General features: G+C 39.7%; 2 protein-coding genes across 2 annotated transcripts; one reads left to right on the top strand and one right to left on the bottom strand.

Annotated features, from left to right (window-relative positions):
• Positions 1 to 6,233: 6,233 nt before the first annotated feature.
• Positions 6,234 to 11,245, bottom strand: LOC103934094 (MICOS complex subunit Mic60). Its single transcript, XM_009343793.3, has 10 exons — positions 11,104 to 11,245; positions 10,761 to 10,898; positions 10,499 to 10,649; positions 10,273 to 10,350; positions 9,603 to 9,695; positions 9,370 to 9,489; positions 8,444 to 8,521; positions 8,127 to 8,306; positions 7,041 to 7,142; positions 6,234 to 6,935 (listed from the first exon to the last, which is right to left on the bottom strand). The coding sequence occupies exons 2-10, from the start codon at positions 10,835 to 10,837 to the stop codon at positions 6,702 to 6,704; spliced, it is 1,113 nt and encodes a 370-aa protein (XP_009342068.2). The 5' UTR covers positions 10,838 to 10,898; positions 11,104 to 11,245; the 3' UTR covers positions 6,234 to 6,701.
• Positions 11,246 to 11,772: 527 nt separating this feature from the next.
• Positions 11,773 to 14,502, top strand: LOC103934091 (DNA-directed RNA polymerases II, IV and V subunit 8B). Its single transcript, XM_009343791.3, has 5 exons — positions 11,773 to 12,053; positions 12,315 to 12,424; positions 13,196 to 13,353; positions 13,767 to 13,903; positions 14,293 to 14,502. Exons 2-5 carry the CDS (start codon positions 12,352 to 12,354, stop codon positions 14,405 to 14,407), a joined length of 483 nt encoding a protein of 160 aa, XP_009342066.2. The 5' UTR covers positions 11,773 to 12,053; positions 12,315 to 12,351; the 3' UTR covers positions 14,408 to 14,502.
• The last annotated feature ends 5,938 nt before the right edge of the window (positions 14,503 to 20,440 follow it).

The raw sequence follows: 20,440 nt of genomic DNA, 5'->3' as shown, positions 1-20,440 counted from the left end.
TATGGCCATTGTTCAAAGAGCGATAAGCTAATTGTCTAAAAGGAAATTACAACATAAAGTAAACGTAAATGGGGAAATCAACTTTGTACCCCGCTACTTCAACATCTCAAGGTTCATGCTCTACCAAGAAAAAGAAGTCGAGTGTTAGAAAAATGCAAATCGTTATGTAAAGCGTGCAGTGGTAGGAAGGTGAGGGGTTAGCTCAGAACAATACCTTTCGAGAGGAACTGCTAGAGGTGCTAACATGCAACTGATCCACTGTAAGTTGAAGGCACGTCACTATTTCCTTGGAGCTCCCACGAACCAACTTATTCAACTTGATCTTCTCAGCCTCTAGTTATGCTACAATATGTTGACTTTAACGAATTAATCCAGGATACCTTTCTCCTTCTCAAGCTGAAGTTCGAACATAGTATCACGCAACCCTCCCAGCCTCTAGACTAGAGAACCCACCGACACACCCAAAGCTGCTACATCATTAATCATATCTCGCCAACATAGCAACTTATGCTCAGTGAGTTCCAATAGGGAAGTATGCTCTATGTCATAAAGTAGGATCCCAAGCTCTTCAAAGATCATCCCACACATAAAGGGAGATAAACATCTCAAGCTCACATCTACGTCATCGGCATGCTCGAAGAACTTGCCCAACCCATCAGCTAGCCCGGAGCGAACCTTTACTCCCCTAAAGTCAACCCAGGAAGAGATAGCCTCGCCGGAAGGGATCAATTCCTCAATCAAATTTAATACCCTGGCTCCATTGGCAATATTATGCTTGAGCTTCCCGAGAGCCTCATGCCATGATGCCCCCACTCTTCAACCAAAGCTTGCCCCTTAGTTGAAAGAACTTTCTTAGGAAAAACTGTAGGCTCGGGAATAACGCAGCTGGGGGCTTCAATACTTTCTATAGCCCTCATAACACCAACATTCACCTGCAAGGAAAGCACAAAAATATGCACAAATGAAAGGACAAATCAACAAGCGGAGACACAAAGTAGTTCAACTCACAAAAGTTATCCAAGGCAGAGTTCCAACAAGCCAACATGCTTATACATGCACATGTAAAAACACGAAGAAAACAAGCTAGGCAAAGGTTAGCTACTTCCTACAAGCACAAGCAGGCTTATGCAAAATTTAAAGGCTTAAGAAAAAAGTGGACAATAGCAAATTCACGCAAGGGCAAGCATCAACGAAAAATAGAGAAGCATACTCTTGTATCTTCTGCTTCCACCTAAACGTCATCGTTCAAAATTTATCAACTTCATCAAGATCAACATCCTTTGCTGCTTTGCTGTCATCATTTCCACTTAGTTTTCTGCCACTATCTTCACCTTTTGTGTCCTTCCCTAGGGAAGCCTAAGGATGTTCTTCGCTTCCAGGGTCAAACTCAACACTTATATTGCTAATTTCCTCAGCGGCCAAGCCTTCGCCAGCTACCTCATTGCCGTTAGTTTCCCCAGCGCTCCATTTTTCATCACTCGCAATAGTAATATCAAGGAACTTAAAAGGCATGGAAGTGCCATAAGAAGTAGATGCCCGAGCACTTTTGGTCGTACGAGTAGGGCCAGCATGAGCTGCTTCCTTGGTAAGAGCCTTGGCTGTAACAAAAGTCATGGTTAACATATAATCGTAAACCAACAGAAGCAAAGAGCAAAGAAATAACCATTACCAATCTTTGGCTCGCTAAAGAACCTTCACTCTTTGATTTCTTTGGAATGGGGGAAACGTCAAGCTTGCTGCTAAGTGGACCATCATTCACCACTCGAGGCCTGAAGTGCTTTATTACATCTTGTGGGGTATAACGTGTAAAGCACTAAGGAAAAGCATGCAAAGGGAAATTGGCAAAAAAAGTTAAGTCAAGAAATATACCCGAAGGCGCTTTCTTCCCTTGATTTGCAGGCTTTCCTTAACCTGATGCCTTACTCTTCTTGGTGCTCTGGGAAGAATTACTCGAAGCGTTGTTTTCCTCTGCTGATGTAGGGCATCGGCAATTCGAATTGGAAGCAGCATCTATAGGCTCTAACACCAGTCTGGGATAGTTGACAACGCTGAGAGACAACTACGGTTACTTGTCACCATGGAATTTGGTGATGGCAGAGAAATACTTCAACCAATAAGCAACATAGCCTTTAGAGATGCCACCTACCTAGGTTCGATTGGTAATATATTAGAAATGACAAAAACATTATGAAAGCGCATACACAAAACTCCAAAATAATTTATTGAAATAGGCATCAGCAAGGAAAGATATCGGCACCCCTTGGTCAAAACCTAGTTGGCATCACACCCAAAAAAGAAAGTAGACTGCACTCATTTCCTCGCTATCTTCCCCCATGAAGGGGATTGAAAGAGCCAACAAAGCCAATGATTTTTGGTGAGTGAAGGGAAATCCATATTTTCGAAGAGAGGAATTGACGTCGCACTTGAATCCTCACCACAAACAACATCAGAAAAAAACATAACAGAGGCAAAACCTTCAGAGACGGACATGTACGGACGGAAAACAAAGTTGTTCACATCATCTAAATGCTCCAAGAAGTCCTGCTTCTTCATCGAAATCTTCTCGAACCAACGGCAAGCCATCAGGAGCTTCTTAGGCAAGTAAGAGGAAAAGTCGATAACATAGTGGCTCTTTGCTGCACCGGAGTGGTAATGGGTATATTCAGACCCTTCATACACTTCCACAAGAAGATTTGCAGGAAGCTAGCACAAAGGAAACATTTCAATGGGGCACTACTCACAACTTGCTCTTCCAAAGTATGAAGCTGATCCAATTCATGGTAGAGAAGCCCGAAAAACAATGAAGCCAGTGAGACCACATGGCCTCATGCAATTGCAATGGCCCAAGGAATCACTTGGCCGCTGAAGGTATCTTTACTGTCACAGAAGATAAAGCGGCCTAGCCACATACACAACATGGCCTTGAATCGGCAGTTTGGTTCTTGTTTCTTCTTCCAAAAATGCTTGATCCACTCGTTGAATCGGAGGGCCTTACTCAGAGAAGTATGAGCACCATTTTTCAAAACATCAAAAGTCGCAATGTTTGCAGAAGGAATAAGATAGCGGAAGGGATCCACATTACCCACAATCAGAAGATGCATAACTTTGGCGACACCTTCCAGAGTGAGGGTAAACTCTCCCCAAGCGCAAATGAAGGTATGGGTCTATTTACTCCACCTCCTAACCATGTGGTGAAGAAGTTCAGGCTCAAGGCAGACAACTTGTTTCTTAGTCATAAAGACGGCATCGAAAACCTTTGCCCTTGTCAAGGTCATGCACTGGTTCGCAAAGCTAAGCTCAGTATCCACCAATCTGCCCAGCCAGTAGCCTCACCGCAAGAAAACTCAAAGTGGATCGGCAAAGCGGGAAACAACCCATTCTCAATGCAACACCAAGGAATGCGCCTGGGATCCATAGGAGGGACCGAGTCTAAGGAAGGCTCATTCTCCTTGAAAGCATTGTTCTGAGAACCAAGTAGAGGCAGCGGCCTGCCTCGTTAAAGACGGTCCTCAGTAGTGAAAGACCCATCTATTGCAGTTAAGCACTCAGGTAATTTCGCAGCTATAACGTACTTATAGAAAGTAACAGTCAAACCATAGATATTACAAGCCAATGCAACATGCAAGCATACAAAACAAAAGACAATAAGGAATCTGCCCCAGAAAAGCAAGCAAGCGCGGCCTGGGAAAGCAAAAAGGTACGTGCATAAAATTCGAAGCCTTTCATGCAAAAGTCTAAGACTTTAAACATGGGACTATTTTCCCTCATGCTAGCATACAAAACACATGCATCTTTCCCTACATATGTCATGCTATCAAAGCCCTAAAAGATCTAGCTAGGGGAAGTGTGCTATACATGTACCCAAGCAAAAATAAGTTGTATGCAGTTAAACTAATCATGACAAGCCTATCATGCATTGATCAATCGATCCCACTCAAGCATGCACCAACATACAAAAAAGCCTAGGCTAAATTACAATTGCACAATATACATGGAAAGCAAGAGAGAAATTGCAGAAGGTAAACACACTTGATTTCGATGCAACAAGACTACCCAAGGAGTGGAGTTTGATTTCTCGAAGGAATGACCCACACCCCTTGCGCATCCATGCTGAAACCTAAAATCTTAAAAACACATAATCAAAGAGGAGAGATGCATGCCTAATTTTATCACCATGGCAAACAGAAAAGGCAAAAGGGAAAAGAAAATTTCAAATAAGGGTCAAAGGAAGAATTTCCTTACCTGAAGAAAACCCTATCGCAGAGCACGAAGAAGCACGAACGGGATGTCATAACCCAGCGCAGAAAGCAAAAAGGAATTTGAAAGAAAAGCAGTTATGGGTAATTTGAAGAAGGAATGAGAATTAAAGAAAAAGAAGGAAAAGCAGGGACAAATTAAATACTTGTCCTTAGGAGAAGAGCAGTTTGTAAAGGTTATCAAGTGGAGGCTGAGGAATACCCAGAGTTTCTCCATATGATTGGACGTGCACGGGAAGCGAGGGAGCATAACGTCATGGAGTTATCAGCTGCCACGCAGGAAAAGGAATAGTCTCATCAAGAAGCCCACGTTTAAAAAAGGAATTCCTTGGGCTTGGGGTTGATTATTCAGCCCATTCAAGGATTCTCATAGCCCAAATAATCAAAGGGGCTAATGTTGGGGCCCAAAAATGTCACACACCAATCCAACCAAATCTTATGGCCCAATTGTCATGCAAAGCCTACATTCAAGCCTAAACACATGCCAAGGAGCGGGATCGACAAGGAATATATTTACCAAAATGCCATACCATGGTGATTAAGCCGGATATCCACGCCATGCTTCCTCAGTCACTATCAATGCTAAGCCCAAGTCACATATTCAGAGCTTGTCAAGTGGATTGTGATGGGGATGGTTACAGAAGGTTATCTAGCCTACATGGAATTGGGGTTATGGAAGACTTTAGGCTGCTTGGTGGCCCAAAAATCCAAGCCGATACCCTTTGTATTTCATGCATACAACATTGGGAGAGAACTAGCTTAGTTTACCATTTTCCTCAACAAGCCAACCCCCTTAGTTAAAACTAAACTAGATTCTTGCATTAAATGCATGTTAAGCCGAGCAAGTTAGACATTTAATGCTGACTTTCCCTTCCCAACCTGCACAGACAATCAATGCACAAAAGCCATGAGGCGCACTACCATAAGTAACTCCTGTGGAAGGCCACCCTGGGAAAGGCGCGTCTCGGGAAAAAGCAAATTGCAAGTCTCAATAGTGCAGTTATCTTACACCAAAAAGGGAATAATAGGAGGAATAGGGAGAAAATAGGGGAATACCAAGCCACAAAAGGAGATCCCTTTAAAGCCTAAAGAAAAACCCTTCATCTACAAAAGGAGGGAGATAAGCCATTGGAGGGGAGTTAGAACACAAGTAGAATATAGAGAGAGATATGAGAGAACGCAAGGGAGAGAACCACCCAGGAAATAAGCCCAGAGAGTTCCATTTAGTCCAGAAGCGTCCTCAAGCATCACCATTCATGCAACCTTAGTAATCCCCACAACCTTCCATCAAACATCTCAACCAGTAGAAATCTTGCTACCACCTTAGGAAAGCCCAGATTATCCAGTCAAGGATGCCATGCAACCATGCAAATCCCTTCTCTCTCATGTAAATTGATAATCTTCTAGCTTCCACATGACGCTTCACTTGAGCAAGTCATTATCATGATCAATCATGTCGAGCTGTAGATGTTACCGAGGTATTTCCTAAGACAAGCCATCTCTGTCGAGATATCCTAAGACTTGGTACAAATCCGCACCAAGGGAGACAAGAGGACGTTTTTAAAGCCTAAGTCCACCTCGACCTAAAAGTCCCCCAACAAGATTTTTAACACAAGGGTTGAAGCAGAAAAACTATTTTTGGGTTAAAAATTTTGGATTTTAATACAAAAGTTGGAGATGGTCTTAGGCCCTTAAAAAAAATGAGGATCTTGGAAATCCTGAAACAGTGTCCGTTTATTGTATATCGTGCGGTTAGAAATCATTTTAAATACTTTTATTTAAAATCAAACATGAACAATACCTAACAAAAACTAACTGCACGATGTACGATGAACGAACACGATTTAAGGATCCCTAGAACCCTCACAAAAAGGATTCATAAAGGATCCTCGTTCCTTTAAATAAACATATTTTTTTTGAAAAAAATTGAAAATAGTTACCAAATGAGTGTTCAATTTAAAAAAAAAAAAAAGCAAATGAAAATAAAATGATTATCAAACAATTCTTAGTTATACCAAATAGCAAACAATTTAGTATATAAAAATTAATAGCGAACTTAACAGGAACCCCTAACACATGATGGTGTTCAAATAGCATAGTTACTCAAAAAGAGAACAATTTCATTTATTCATCTTGTGCACACACTTGGTCGCTTCTGTTTCAAGAATGTCCTGACGCACTGACTATGCAAAACTTGGTAGCAACTGAAACAAAATGCCACTCAAGGGGACGATCCGGAAACTTCCCATGGCAGTGACCCTGCATGAAAAAGAACTGACATTTTCACTCTTTCTGCTGGTAACACATTGAACTGGATGATTCGCTTGTTTAAACAATTATGGAGAACTACAACACTAGATCGAATGGCATTTTACAAATCTCTCAAAGTGTTAGCCCCTCCATTTTAACATGGTAGGCTCGGTATGTGTAGTCAAGAAATGGACTTTATGTAACGCTGATAGAAGTAGCATATGATTGGAGAAGCGTTAGAGCTTGGTCTGTGATAGCCCTATTCCTAGCACGCTTCACCCATTCACTCACTACTTCCATTGCTTGGGTGCCTTTCACTCCTTCTTCAAGTGCCTCTGCTGCTTCGGCTATCTTTCCTTCAGCAAGGTAGTGCTCCACTTTGTTGATGATGGACTCAATTCCGTCCCCTGAGTGGTCAACTTCCTTCACCTATACAAAACCCCGAGGGCAAGTACACCAAGCACTCCAATAAGTTGATTTTTACTAGACTACTAGTGAATTTAGAACGGAAACCCAGACCTCATATCTACTTACCTTCAACCAGGATGCAATGTGTGCCAAGGAATGTGCCAAAATGCCACCACCACCAAGAGGGATTAAACTGAGGTGCCGTACTGTACCTTTCAAGGCATCAAACTGCACCGAGAATTAAGTTTAGCAAGTACACCACTAGGTATTACAAATTCTTACTAAGATTTTCAGAATTCACAAACACAACTTGAAGCACTCAACTATTTTCAGTTCACAGAACTTCATAGTTCATACTAAAAATGGTGAGAATTCATGAATCTGAAGCAACTTCAATTAATATCTCATCCATTTTTCATATAGACACTCTCTAAGTCAGGATATTGCTCACAGTGAACCTGTACCTTTATGCATTTCATAAGGAAATACCCAAGGCAAATTTATAATCCCAAGAACTGGAACTCAAGTTACCGAACAAACATTTAAGAATATTTGAAAAGTTTAGTCAATATGTACTCAAGAGAGCGTACTAAATTTTAATCTTACATATTTTGACAACCAAAAAATATATTAGAAACAAGGCACAACATTGTCCTAAATTCCGGGCATATGAAGTGAACACAATAGATTAAAAATACCCTCGTCTACAGCCAACTTTATCAATATCAGCCTAGTTAAGTCCAAAAGTCATGTCTTAAAAATGGTGGATAGGGAAATTTCCTCAGAATCCTTGCTAATAAATGAAGAAAGAAGTAGACAAGATGTCATCAACAGTTTTGAAAAACTTAAGACATATTTGATGGGGGTAGTAACTTAAAATATGTTATGCATCTGTAGCCTGTTGCTCTAAAATGATGTATGACTTCTGAGGCAACACTTGAGTATAACTTTAGCAAACAGCTTGATGTCAAAAAACTTAGAAATGTAATGAATTACTAGCAGTTCAATGTCGTGCAATCAAACTTTCCAGGAGGAAAATACTTCCATCAACTATATAAAGAGGTATGGTTTGTCTTTACCATCAGCTAGAGGCGACCAAACCCAAGTTCAACAGTAAAAGTAAAAGGTTACATAAGGGTGATAATTTGATCATAAGGGTAATGATCTCCACTATAAAATATGTAATGAAAAAGTAAGAAAATAACTACTAACCTTCTGATTCAATTGCAATAAGGTATCTGTGCCATTCCTTCGTGTTTCTTCAGGAAGAGATGATAGGACCACATCCAAGATTGAATCTTTATCAATGCCTTCAAGGTAAGTGTGCAAAGCCTCTATTTCTCTTTCAATTGGCAATCCTTTTGAAAGTGCATCATCTAGTGCAAGTGCTCCCTGCAATACCCACAACACATCATTGATAGGATAAAACCTAAAGGCTATAAAAATCACTGATGGGGGTATGAATAGATTATGTTCTCTTCAAAATAAATACAAAGGAAGTGAATGGGAAAAATAATAATAATATTCACCAAAGCAAATTTGTGAGCAGAGTGAGTCTGACGAGCTTCTTCAGATCTTGCATAGAATGCCACACACAAGGCATTTATCTACAAAAAGACCTAAACATCAGATTTCGTAGTGGACGAATTCATCAATCACTAATTAGATACATTCATACACACAAACACACTATGTACATCCCAGGAATAATCTATTTAAGCTAAATTCATCAATTAATATTGCAAAGTTGTATAATACAGAAGCCTGCATGCCTTAACCCTTTGAAAAGATCATAAGTGGACCATTAGGTGTGATTTCCTTTACTAGTTCTTTTACGAATTTTCAGCCCTAAAGAGAGGCTTAGAGTATAGAAAAAGGGGTGTGTGGATAGCACAGCCACTTTACTGCTCACACACCCTTTTAATTTTTGACCGTTGGATCGGATGAATTGAAGAAGATCAAAGAACAAAAATTAACAAGGGGTGTATGAGAAGTAAAAAGAGGTGTGTGGATAGCACACCCCTAGAAAAAAAGGGACTAAAATATTATGTATAAATAGCTGAAGCATTTTACACCAATAAATTTTTGGCCTGCAAAGTTGGTGTTGCATTTCATGTAACAAACGAAAAATGGACCTTCTGTAAAAATGAAATTGTATCCTGGCATCTATTACACTTCCCCCTAATTGTTTTGTTCCATTACTAAAATAAAACTTCAAGTGACCACTGACATGGGTGAAGTGAGTTCATTTTCTGAGTACTTTACAATCAATTGTTGTAGATGACACAACAACTTTTCTGATTCAAATTATCTCATCAAGATCAATATCATAAATTTTCACAAACTTTTTTAAGACAGTTTAAAACTTTTAATACAAATGAACATGAAACTAGGACCATAAATCCACATTTAGCTGTTTTGAACTATCCCTAGGAGACTTGAGCAGTAATCTTACATGAAGGTTTGCTTCTGCCATTTTCTCAATTTGGGATGCCTTCTCTCTTGCAATTGTTGCTGCCAGTTCCGCTTTTGCTAATTCCTCAACCTTTTTTAACTTCATTTCAGCTTCACTTTCCTGCATTTACTTCAAGTATCAATTTCAATTTACAAGTCATAATACGCTGATGCACCATAAAGACAAAAAGATAAAACAAAACAAATAATGACAGCACCAAAGCAATTTTGCACCTTGTGCTCAAGTTCTGTCTTATATTTCTCTTCAAGCTTTTCTTGAAGCGACTTGAGTGCAGCAGCTGCTTTTACCCTCTCTCTATTTAATTCCTGAAAAAACACCAACAAAAAAAGAAAAAACTATAAATTTCCCTATAAAGTATAAAGTATAAGTACTTATTTCCTATGGACGGTTGGAATAAAAGTAAGAACAATAGCTACATTGAAGTAAATAAAAGTTATTTGTAGGTCAGTCCTGAATAATCAGGATTACTGGATCTGGGGGTGGTAAGAATATATGGAACTCTGTGCATATGCGGGTTACCTATCTCCACTCCTTGTGCTTGACACCACTAGTCTTTCAACGGGATATGTATCCTATAGATTTGAGCAAAGAAATGACCATTTTCTAGACCAACAATAGGCATCTTTTACTTGCATAGAGATCAGTATAACAAATAACAGACTAGACTCTTCACAAGTAGACAAAAGATTCCTCTGTGCTAGTGAGACAATGGGATGACTAGTAAAACAGGTCAACTAGCATGGTCATTTAGTATTGCATGGAATTATTGTAGTACAAACTTATACAAGGAGTACTCCCTGTCAAGGCTCCAGATGAAAAAAGCAACAAGAAGATAGTCTATTGAAAATAAAACAAATCAGATATATGATAGAGCTCTTGAACCTTGTCTAGCATTGCTGCCTCTTCTGCAAGCATCAGTTCCCTGGCCGCAGCATCCTTTAGTTTCTTTTCATACTTCTCCTGTGGTGAGTTAGGTAGTCAAATTTATGAATAGTACAGAAGTACCATAAATTCTTGTCAATTTATGAATACTAAAGAGCTCCCCACAACTCTAGTTAATCTTATAAAGCAAAGTGAACAATAAATTCTTGTAAGTAATAGTAGAAACCTTTAACATTCTCTTTTCTTCTGAAAAAACACGAGCATCTAACTCTGCTTGCCTTTTCTCAGCAGTATGAATGGCTTGTAAGAAGTCGAGAACTAACTTTCCATCTTTAGATATGTACGCATCATTTAGCGCTTCGATTGCATCAGGGAGCCTATTGATTCATACAACCAGAATTCAGTGAGTACAATTAGACCATCCCTTTTGATATTACAACATCAATATGCATCAAACAGGAAGGAAAAAAAGAAGTGCTTATAACTACCTCTTTTTCATTAGGAAAGTTATTGTATTCATTACCACCCTCCCTATTAGTAATTTCAATGCTTTCATCGGCCTCATCCTTCAGATGATATGCCTTGAGGAGAGAACCCGATGGCTCTTCATCAATACCAAATGCAACCTGTAAAAACAAAGTTCCACCAAATGCAACTGCATTTAAAACCCATTCAAATAAGCTCTCTTCGATGTTAAAGTCCAATTGACAATTGTTTCTACACATAATTCTTGTGATATATCAAGTTTAAGTGGAAAGTGCAGCCTAAATTATCAGCATTCAATATCCACAAGTACTTATAATTGTTAAAAGGAACCCAAATGAGAACTACCTCTGCCTTGTCTTGTACAATATCCGGTTCAGGTGGCGGTGTTTTCGCCTCGTTCTCTTGCTGATCTGCACTAGTCTGGGAAACTACGGGCGCCTCATTTATCTCCACACTAGTTTTTTCCTCTGCACTCTTCACGTCTACATTCCCTTCAGATGATGACCCAAGATTTACATTTTGGGAATGCTCAGGCAAACCTTTCTCACTTGTGATGTCACTCTCAGCTTTATTATCCTCATCCACCTGAGACTGCGGGTTTTCGCCATCGCTTCCACTCAAACCCTCAACATTGGGAACATCCGAACGCGTTTCGACCTTCTCCTCGGCAATGCCAGCTCTTTCTTCATCATGTTTTTCTTCTTCTACATGTTTGTGATCCTCGAAACCAATGGCGGCATCCTTAACCGAATCACTCTTCTCTTTGGCACCAAAAAGTGGGTCTAGATACCCGGTTTTGTAAGCTGCCACAAGCCCAGCACCAACGGCAGCGCTTCCGAGGAAAATTTTGGCGCTGGAACCGCCGTTTCCAGGCGGAGGCGGATTGGCTGCATCGCCAGGGTGGTGGGAAGCAGTTTTGGGGGCTGCGGCGGAGAATTCCCTTGCAATCGGCCTCGGAATCCTTCTTCTAAGTCCACGACGAGACGCAATCTGCAGAATTGACCTTCGCAACATGGATTTGTGATGAGAGAGAGAGAGAGAGAGAGAGAGAGAGAGAGAGGGCGGTGAAGTGAAGGTGTCTCGTGGTGGTAGTGGTGGTGGGGAGGGGCGGAGTAGCAAACTAATAAAGTGGGAAAACGAATCGTTTCGGTTCTGGGCCGGGTACGTAAATAAATAAGAAAGAAGCCCTAAGTACCTCTCTAAGCTCTCTCGTCCTCCCTCTCCCGCCCAACTCCTAATTCTTCCTCAGAGCCTTCTCTCTCCCAACTCGCTTGTCCTCTCCGTCTCTTAGCTTGGTAACCCTCTCTCTCTCTCTCTCTCTCTCTGTATTCAGTTAGTTTTGTGATTTTGTTGGTGGGTTCTTCTCACTTGAACAGTTTCAGAGATGGGTCTATGTTTTTGGGTTTTTGTTAATTGTTTGCATATGGTTTGGAGTCGCTTGAAATTTAGGAGAAACCCAGAACCGCTTTTGTACATTTGCGTTCTACAAAGCTTCAAGTATTATTCTTTTTACCGTTTTATGAGACTTTAATTTCTTTTATTTCATGATTATGTAGGTCTAACTTTGCTGTTGAGCACAAACTTTGCATAAGAATGGTCGATTTCCTATTCGACGATATATTTAGCATTGAGAAAGTGGACCCAGATGGCAAAAAATTTGACAAAGGTTTGCTTCTAACTAGCTGCTTCTTGCTCTCTCTCTTGTCATTGCCACTTGCAGATCCAGGCAATTTCATTTTTCAATCTTCATTAGATGCATTTATCTGCCCCTGAAATTTATTTCCATCTAATCCTGTTTTAGCATAATTATGGTCCTCATATGCATTACTCGAGTCTCGTTGTTAAATGTGTGTGTGGACATTGTATTATTATTTTTTTTTTTTTTTTTTTGTGTCGTAGAATTGATTTCTATTGGATTCAAACTACAATGAAATACTATGGTCTAGTGGTATTCCTCTTCACTTGTCAGTAAGAGGTCTTAGGTTCGATAAATTTGAACCATATTATTGCTAGCTCATTGTGAGGGTAAAGCCCACCCCCTCCCCCATTAGTGTAGATAATATCATTTGTTCAAAAAAACAAAAATTAACTACAATGAACGAACTTTTTTATTTAGACAAACAATAAGAAAAGAGAATTGAGGTCTATTTGATTTATACTAGAATGAATTTTGCAATTTGTAAATATATAGACATTTAATCTCCACTCTGTTTAGTGGTCGATCCTTTAGGGCTATGAGACATTATCCCCCCCCCCCCAACCTAATAAATTGTCTAAAGTGGTTTATTGTTGCCAACCCTCACATTGTTGGGAAAACGCCTTTTCCAAGTATGAGCTTGGCTGGCAATGGCATGATCAATAAGCCTTTCAACTCCTTTGAAATATATTCTAATGCTCTTTTGGTACTTTGATTAAATTTGGATTTTTGCTTCTTTAGTTTCCCGGATTGTAGCGCAGAGCGAGAAGCATGGTGTGTTGCTGCTCCTTGATGTGAATACAGAGATATATCCTATGCGTGCAAAGGACAAATTCTTGATGGTGCTGTCTCCCACACTTGAGTGGAGCGGAGCAACTGCTGCTGGAAAACGTGGACAGGTACTCTACTTTGCATTGATTTCTAGTGTCCGATACTCCTTGTGGAGTGGAAATATATATTAACTCTGAGATATTGAATTTTGATGTAACCTCGTGGGTCGGTAGGGGATATGTGCTTATGTCGTCACATGTTTCAGTAAGGTAAGCCAAGGGCGGAATAGATTAGTGCGAGTAAAATTTCAAATGGTTTGTAGTATACAAAGTTGATGGCGTATAAGAACATTCCATTGGCATGTTCATGTCTGATTTGCTCTCTTACCTTCCCATGTATCTGTAGGGAGTGATAACAAGTAAGAATAATATTCTCTTCCGTTTTGTATTTGGATATTTTCTGTGGGTTTGAGTCTTTATATTGCGTTATCTGAAGTTACTGGATTTGAATCTATTTACTGAATAATATTACCCTTTGGCAGGTTGAGCAGAAATCTCTTGCCGACAAATTTGAATATATAATGCATGGATTGCTGTATAAAATGTCAACAGCAGGTTCAGAATCTTCAAAGGGAAAACCGAAGGCTTCAGATGAAGGTTCAAAGACTGATGTCAAAGTGTACGTGACGTAATTCTTGAACATCTTTATTTTTTTTTGCAACTTTCAGAGGTTTCTTATTTGCGTGTTGAGCTCATGACTCAACACGCGCAGAGGCACTCTCACTCACGCAGGGTGAACGTTACTGGCATGCGTCTGGTTTAGTGGGATTCATTTTTTTGGATATCGTTTAGGGATTGCTTGTGATGTATGCAAGTAGCGCTCTTGTTTTAAAAATCATAAAAAGGTCGAGATCCATTTGATGTCTGATATATTGCTGTCATCTTACGTTTTCTTGAAAACGAATTGTCAAGAGTAAAAAGAGATGAAAATGTTGTAATCGTTTAACGGCTTTGTGGTTACCTTACTAAAATGCATGCATTTGACTGGGTTTTTGTGATTGGGTTCAGGGAGGTATATGCTTCATTTGGTGGGCTTCAGATGATGCTGGAAGGAGATCCTTCGAGTTGTACTAAGTTTACGATTGATCAGAACTTATTTTTGCTTATCAGGAAATTGATATGACTTCATCGCACCATTGAAACTTTATATGTTACTGTTACTGTATTTCCCTTTTAAATAGGTCGAATTTCAACTTTTGCGTTTCTTTGACGCTGCAACTTTGCATTCTCATATATACATACATGCATATGTGTATATATATATGAAGTGTCGCTTAGTACTATGATCTAGTGATATTTCTCTTCACCTGTAAATGAGAGGTTTTAGGTTTGATTCTCACCAAGACGAATTTGAATCATATTTTTACTAGTCTATTGTGGGGTTTAGCCTACTCTCCCATCCTTTAGTATAGATATATCGTTTGTACCATCAAAAAAAAAAAGTTAACACTTGCCTCTTCGTCATGATTAGGTCGGTTGGTTTTTCGGTTTTAAATCTAGCCCTTCTTGGTTGTATGCCCTAAAAGAAAATTGTGCGACAATAAAATTCAAACCTTTTGGTCGATATATTTTCTGTTAATTAAACCATAATAAATTGAGAAATACTTCAAAATAGGATAATTTCTTAATCTTCGAACAGAAATAGGACAATTCAAATATGCACACATCATGCGCATGCACAACAAGTGGACAGAAATAGGATTTTTCCTACATCTTGAAATGACCTAATTGCCTTTGTATTTAAATGGGTTAATTTGTCAAACCAAATCCGCATATCTTCCTCCTTGTTCGAAAATCTGTGGTGCCCAACCCTTAGCTCCAACAACCCTAACCTCAAACGGCGCGACCTTCTTCCACCCCATTTTCAACCGACACAACCTTTTCTACCCCATTTTCAGCCATCACAACCCTTTTTCACCCTAGTTTCCGACCGACGCAATCTTTTCCATCCACTCTACATATTTAGGAGTTGTGTGTACTGTGCATTTGCACATCCTTTCGAAATATCTGAAAAAGTTGTTTCCACCCCAGCATTTGCACATCCTTTCCAAAAAATTTCAATGGAAAAATCCAAAAGAGGTATGCTTTGACAAGAAATTTAATTATTTGAACCTGAGTTGTGTAAAATTGGGAATTTTGGGTTTTGGGTGCGAATTAGTGTTTTGTACAGTTAAGTTGTTTGATGTTAATTTCTATCGTGCATGTGGTTTAGAGGTTGGTGGAAATTAATTGATTGAAACATGTTCATTAATTCATGCATAATCCGTGCATGTCTATATATTGGGCACGCTTGAATTTGGTTCATGAATTCGTTGAATTTGTGAATACTACATGTATATTATGTGCATATCCTTTTGATATTGCTGGAAATATTCGATTGAATTTTGTTCATGAATTGGTAGATACTATGTGCATATCATGTGCACATGTTGATTTTCGTCATACTTGTAGTTGGTTGATGAACTGGTTTAATTTGGGCAAACAATATGCATATGATGTGCATATCATATGTGCATGCTGATCTTATTTGATTTGCTTATGTTCTAAATATTATAGTTCCAAAGTCTTATGTTCTAAATATTACAGTTCCAAAGTCAAATCTGCGTCTCCGACGGAACTTGTGTGTCTGCCGCATGAGGTGTTTGCAACCATCTCTTGTCTGTTATATGCCTCGGGGTGTTTGGGTAATATTAGAGGCCGATTTACAAAAGATCTACTGAACAAATTTGAGGCTTCGTGTTTTGGCCATTTGGTTAATGTGGATCACATTGACTAGTTTGGGCAACTTACCCACTACGTTATCCTTAATCTATTAAGGATAGAGTAAGTGATGATTCATTCTCCTTCCTTTTTGGGGAACATGTTGCGACTTTCGGGAGCCTTGAATTTTGTTTGGTGACGGGACTTAGTTTCGGAGAATCGCCCCCCCCCCCCCACCCCCCAAAAGAGAAGGATGATGAATGTCATCTTAGAGACATCTATTTCAAGGGGAAGAAAAAGATAACCCTGGAAACAATTGGCGGAGTAATTCAACATGTGCCAACATCCAAAGGATAGGTACAAGCTCGGTCTACTGTACTTCACCTACTTTGTTGTTTTGGGCAAGGAGAATGAGTCAGCCATTGACTACCACCTACTTCAGTTGGTAGAATATGAAGAAAAATGAGAGAGATATCTTTAAGGAACTGCATCATTCCAGGTGTTGATGCCAAGCATATCCGCAGCCACTTTGACCCGCCACAAGGTTGTAAAAGAAAAAGCTGTAGAGAAACCGGGGGGAACGGTCCAGGACTTTTATAAGTTGAACGCACTTTTGCATTCGTTTTCGCTGCAACTTATTGACATTATCGCTTTAAATTTTGTAGATCTGGTTGTTTGAAACATTGTCGTACTTGAGGTAGAAAAACTATGTGAATGTGAGCACGAAGAACCCTTAGTTACTGCCTCGGATTTGCCGTTCGGACACCTACCTAAATCTGTCCCATCACAAGCTGAATAGCAGTATTTTTGCTCAAAAAAAAGTATGTGTTTATTCGAGTTTTAATAAACTTAGTGAATTTTGTATTACAAATTGGATCTACTTATGTATGTAACACTGATTTTGTCCGATGCAGGATGTTGTCCACCTGATTACTCCGACCGAGGAAGAAAAGATGGGGCCTTACTGGAACGTCATGTTTGATGATGTTGAGGCTGGTACAAATGCAACATCGGAGGACAAAAGTAGAGGTGTTGCGGATGCTGATTAGGACTCCGAGGCCACACTTTCATCTAGATCGAAAGGGAAGGCGAAAAAGGGATACCACACACGCGTGGGAGTGTTGCCATCGTTATCCCGGTCAACGGTGAGTACATAAATCCCCGTAAATTGTAATTTGAATTTACAAGCATGTATTGTTTTTGACTGGATATCGGTTTTGGTGGACTTATGATATGAAATCATTGTTTTTTATATGCAGGAGTTTAAGTTTGTTTCTAAGCGACAATTTGAAGAATTTTTAGTGAGAATGGGAGTCCGATTGAGGATAGTTGTAGAGGCATTGGAGGAAGAGCGATGTGCCTGCATGCAGTTGGCTGTTAAGCTTTAGCGTCTACAAAGCAACACCTGGAAAATCATTTGACAAGCCCCGACCCCTGAAAAGTCAGTACGGTCAGGGTGGGTTGCATATAATGTTCCCGAGGATGAGAAGGTGGCCAGTTCCCCAGAACGTCCACCGGGTTATGAAGATCTCACTGCACCTTCCCCTCAACCTGAAAACTCTACCGACGGAGGGAAGTTGAATCAGGGAAAAGACATAGCCCCCGCTACGAATTTGCCTACTTTTGATGTCGACTTGCCGGAGATAATTGAGGCCAAGAATGCGAATGATGTTGCATATATTACGGTTTAGAGTGGAGGGTGAGTTGGGAGAAGAGCATGTTTCTATCTTAGAGAGGAAGACAAAGACACAGAGGTCAGCGAACATGGTACCCACAGTGACAAATATGCTGACATGAACTAGGCCTCCAGTCCATCTGGTTTGGAGCCCCTTCTTGGTAACATAATGAAAATATAGGGAACAAACATATAATGTGTGTTCATTTAAGTATTCAACAAGTCTTTTACAATTTATTGAAAAAATAAAATGCAAAATGAAAGTTATATGTTTTCTGTCTAAGTGAGTTGCACCTTAGACAGGTGCCTAGGCAGGTCTGGGCGGGCTAGGCGGGTGCCTAGGCAGTCTAGGCAGGGGCCTAGGTGGGCACCTCAATAAGTCTAGCCACATTTTCTTAATTTTCAAACACCTAGGCATTAATCAGGGTGGTGTCCAACTTACTAGGACCTAGGCAGGGGCCTAGGTGGGTCTAGGTGCAGATTTTTATAACAATGTTGGTAAGAGAATGTGGTGGAAGTGTAAAGGATTGCAATTGGTGCACCATTTCACCCCTCTCGAATCCTACAAAAGAAGGAAAGTTGGCGATGGTCATTCAGCCGAGGATTTTGTTGTTGTCCCGAAGCCTATGCGGATCATCCTAAAGCCAGATATGGAGGTTTTCGTTGACGTCTTGATGTGTTAGGTGGGTTCATCGAGGTAAGTTCACTTTCGGTCGTCATTCAAACAATTGAATATGAACTCAATGTCCATATATCCCCAACAACCTGTCCTTTTTTTTTGTGTACCAGCGATATACTGCACTTATTTGGATTAGCTACCGTGGGTCGGGATTTTTTTACCACACTTCTTTAGTCCGAGAACAACAATGTAAGTAATTGTTCTTTATTTGTAACTAGTTTTTGTTTACCACATTATAAGCTAGTACAATAGTTTAATTTTGGCTTTTACAAGGCATTTGACCTTGGATTTAGCACATCAACGTTGGCCTTTACCTTACGAGGAAGTAATCGACAGAGCATCCTACAGATTTCGAGGCACAGTGGATAATTGCTGACTTCTATTTATGGGTAAGTGTTATGTTATTATTGTTATCATCTCTTCTATCTACTTATGTTTGTAATATGGTTTTGCACCCCATTTACAAATAGGCAGACATGTCCTTGGTATTTGTTTTGTGGGAAAATTTGAAATCGTGTTGCAACGCATCAGTGTAAGAAAAATTGAAACAGGAATACGCACAATTTGAGACCCTTGTTACAGGAAATGGTAAAGGCAAGTCCAAGGCAAAGGCAAAAGAAGCTTCGGTTTTTAAGCACTTGATGAAGGTTATGTCAGCTGATGCAACTATGACGCCACACACGCGTGCATGGAATGATGTTGACCAAGTATTCATCCTATGTCATGTAAATGACGACCAATGGATGTTGGCTAATGTCCATCTTCTACTTCGCACGATCATAATTTACGATTCACATTGGTCAAGGTCGAGGTGGTCAAAAATGAAGAAACAACTTGCTCATATGTGTTTTGTCATACCCCAACTTCTAAAGGCGACGGGATTCCAGGCTGCGCGAATTGATTTGAACCCAACCTCGAAAGTGATGCATAAACCGTTTAAGATTCAGGCAAGGGCAAACTGCGGCCAACAGAAGAACAATGACGTTCCTTTCGTACTTATCTCAAACTTAATTGTAAATGTCTTGAATATGTACTGTGTTGTAACTTGCAGTTGTTCTTTTCTGGTAGGTTGGTTTACGGACTTCTCTTACTCAAATTTGCTGACTACCTATCATTGGGCTTGGACATTGACCACATACAACCTCAGAACATGCCTTTTTTAGACTGAAGCTTGCCATCGAGTTCATCAGAGGTCATGCATTTGTGTGAATCATTATGTAGACACCATTTATTTTAGTAGTTTTATTGTCATAACCAAACAATTGGGTTACCATTCCAATCATAATTTGAGTACTTAGTATGTAATTGTAATTTTAGATGAGTTTGGCATTGCATTGTTTCAGCATTTATTATGTATTCTTAATTTTATTACTTAGCATTCAAGGGCCTTTTGTTGCCATTGGTTGTAATTAGCTTGTTAGTCTAATTTTAGTAAACTTTGCAATCACATGGTTTCTGTATTGAGCATGTAATCCTTATTTTATTACTTCGCATTCAAGGGCCTTGTGTAAACATTTCTACTTCTAAGGCTTCCTGATGCCACAATGTATGTGAATGTCCTTTTTATTTCATGAGCATGACATGTACATGTGATGTGCATGACGTGTACATGCTATGTGCATCACTTGGACATATAATGTCCAGTACCGGTTATTGTATTGTATGTAAAAAACCAATATCAGAAACGATAATGGAATTCCATTAATATACATAGATAACATTAAGCTAATTAAACATTAAGGTCCTTCTTACTTATGACAAACCACACATGGAATGTCAACATATAACAAAATATGAAGGACCCGCAAAAGACTTCAAATTAAATTATTCCTGGCAAGTAGCCCCAACGGCAAGTGCCTTGTAGTAGTCAATGGTCGCCCACTTCCAGTTGATATCCACTTTCAATGCATAGCAGCGAAATATCTCAAACCCCTCACTAAGTCCTGATCAAAAGCCTTGTTTGTATTGCTTAGCCAAAGCGTGATTGTACGCTTCAGATGACATGAACTTCTTGATCTCTTTTGCCGTTAACATCCCCATGGGGTCGACGAGCCCTTTTAAATTTCCGCTTCAAAGATGCGGTGTTCTTCACGTGATCTTCC

Source organism: the organism of the source record quoted next, unplaced genomic scaffold (assembly GCF_019419815.1).
Source record: "Pyrus x bretschneideri cultivar Hongxiangsu unplaced genomic scaffold, Pyrus_bretschneideri_v1 Contig56, whole genome shotgun sequence".
NCBI lineage: Eukaryota > Viridiplantae > Streptophyta > Magnoliopsida > Rosales > Rosaceae > Pyrus > Pyrus x bretschneideri.
This window is presented reverse-complemented; position numbering and strand designations above follow the sequence as displayed.

Excerpts from the sequence above, each read along its gene's own strand:
- LOC103934094 (XM_009343793.3), bottom strand. The coding sequence starts at position 10,837 with ATGAGGCCGATGAAAGCATTGAAATTACTAATAGGGAGGGTGGTAATG. Across the intron at positions 9,696-10,272 it reads AGGCAGCAATGCTAGACAAG|GAATTAAATAGAGAGAGGGT; the intron begins GTTCAAGAGCTC and ends GTGTTTTTTCAG. Across the intron at positions 9,490-9,602 it reads AGACAGAACTTGAGCACAAG|GAAAGTGAAGCTGAAATGAA; the intron begins GTGCAAAATTGC and ends AAGTAAATGCAG.
- LOC103934091 (XM_009343791.3), top strand. The coding sequence starts at position 12,352 with ATGGTCGATTTCCTATTCGACGATATATTTAGCATTGAGAAAGTGGAC. Across the intron at positions 13,354-13,766 it reads CTGCTGGAAAACGTGGACAG|GTTGAGCAGAAATCTCTTGC; the intron begins GTACTCTACTTT and ends ACCCTTTGGCAG. Across the intron at positions 13,904-14,292 it reads TCAAAGACTGATGTCAAAGT|GGAGGTATATGCTTCATTTG; the intron begins GTACGTGACGTA and ends GATTGGGTTCAG.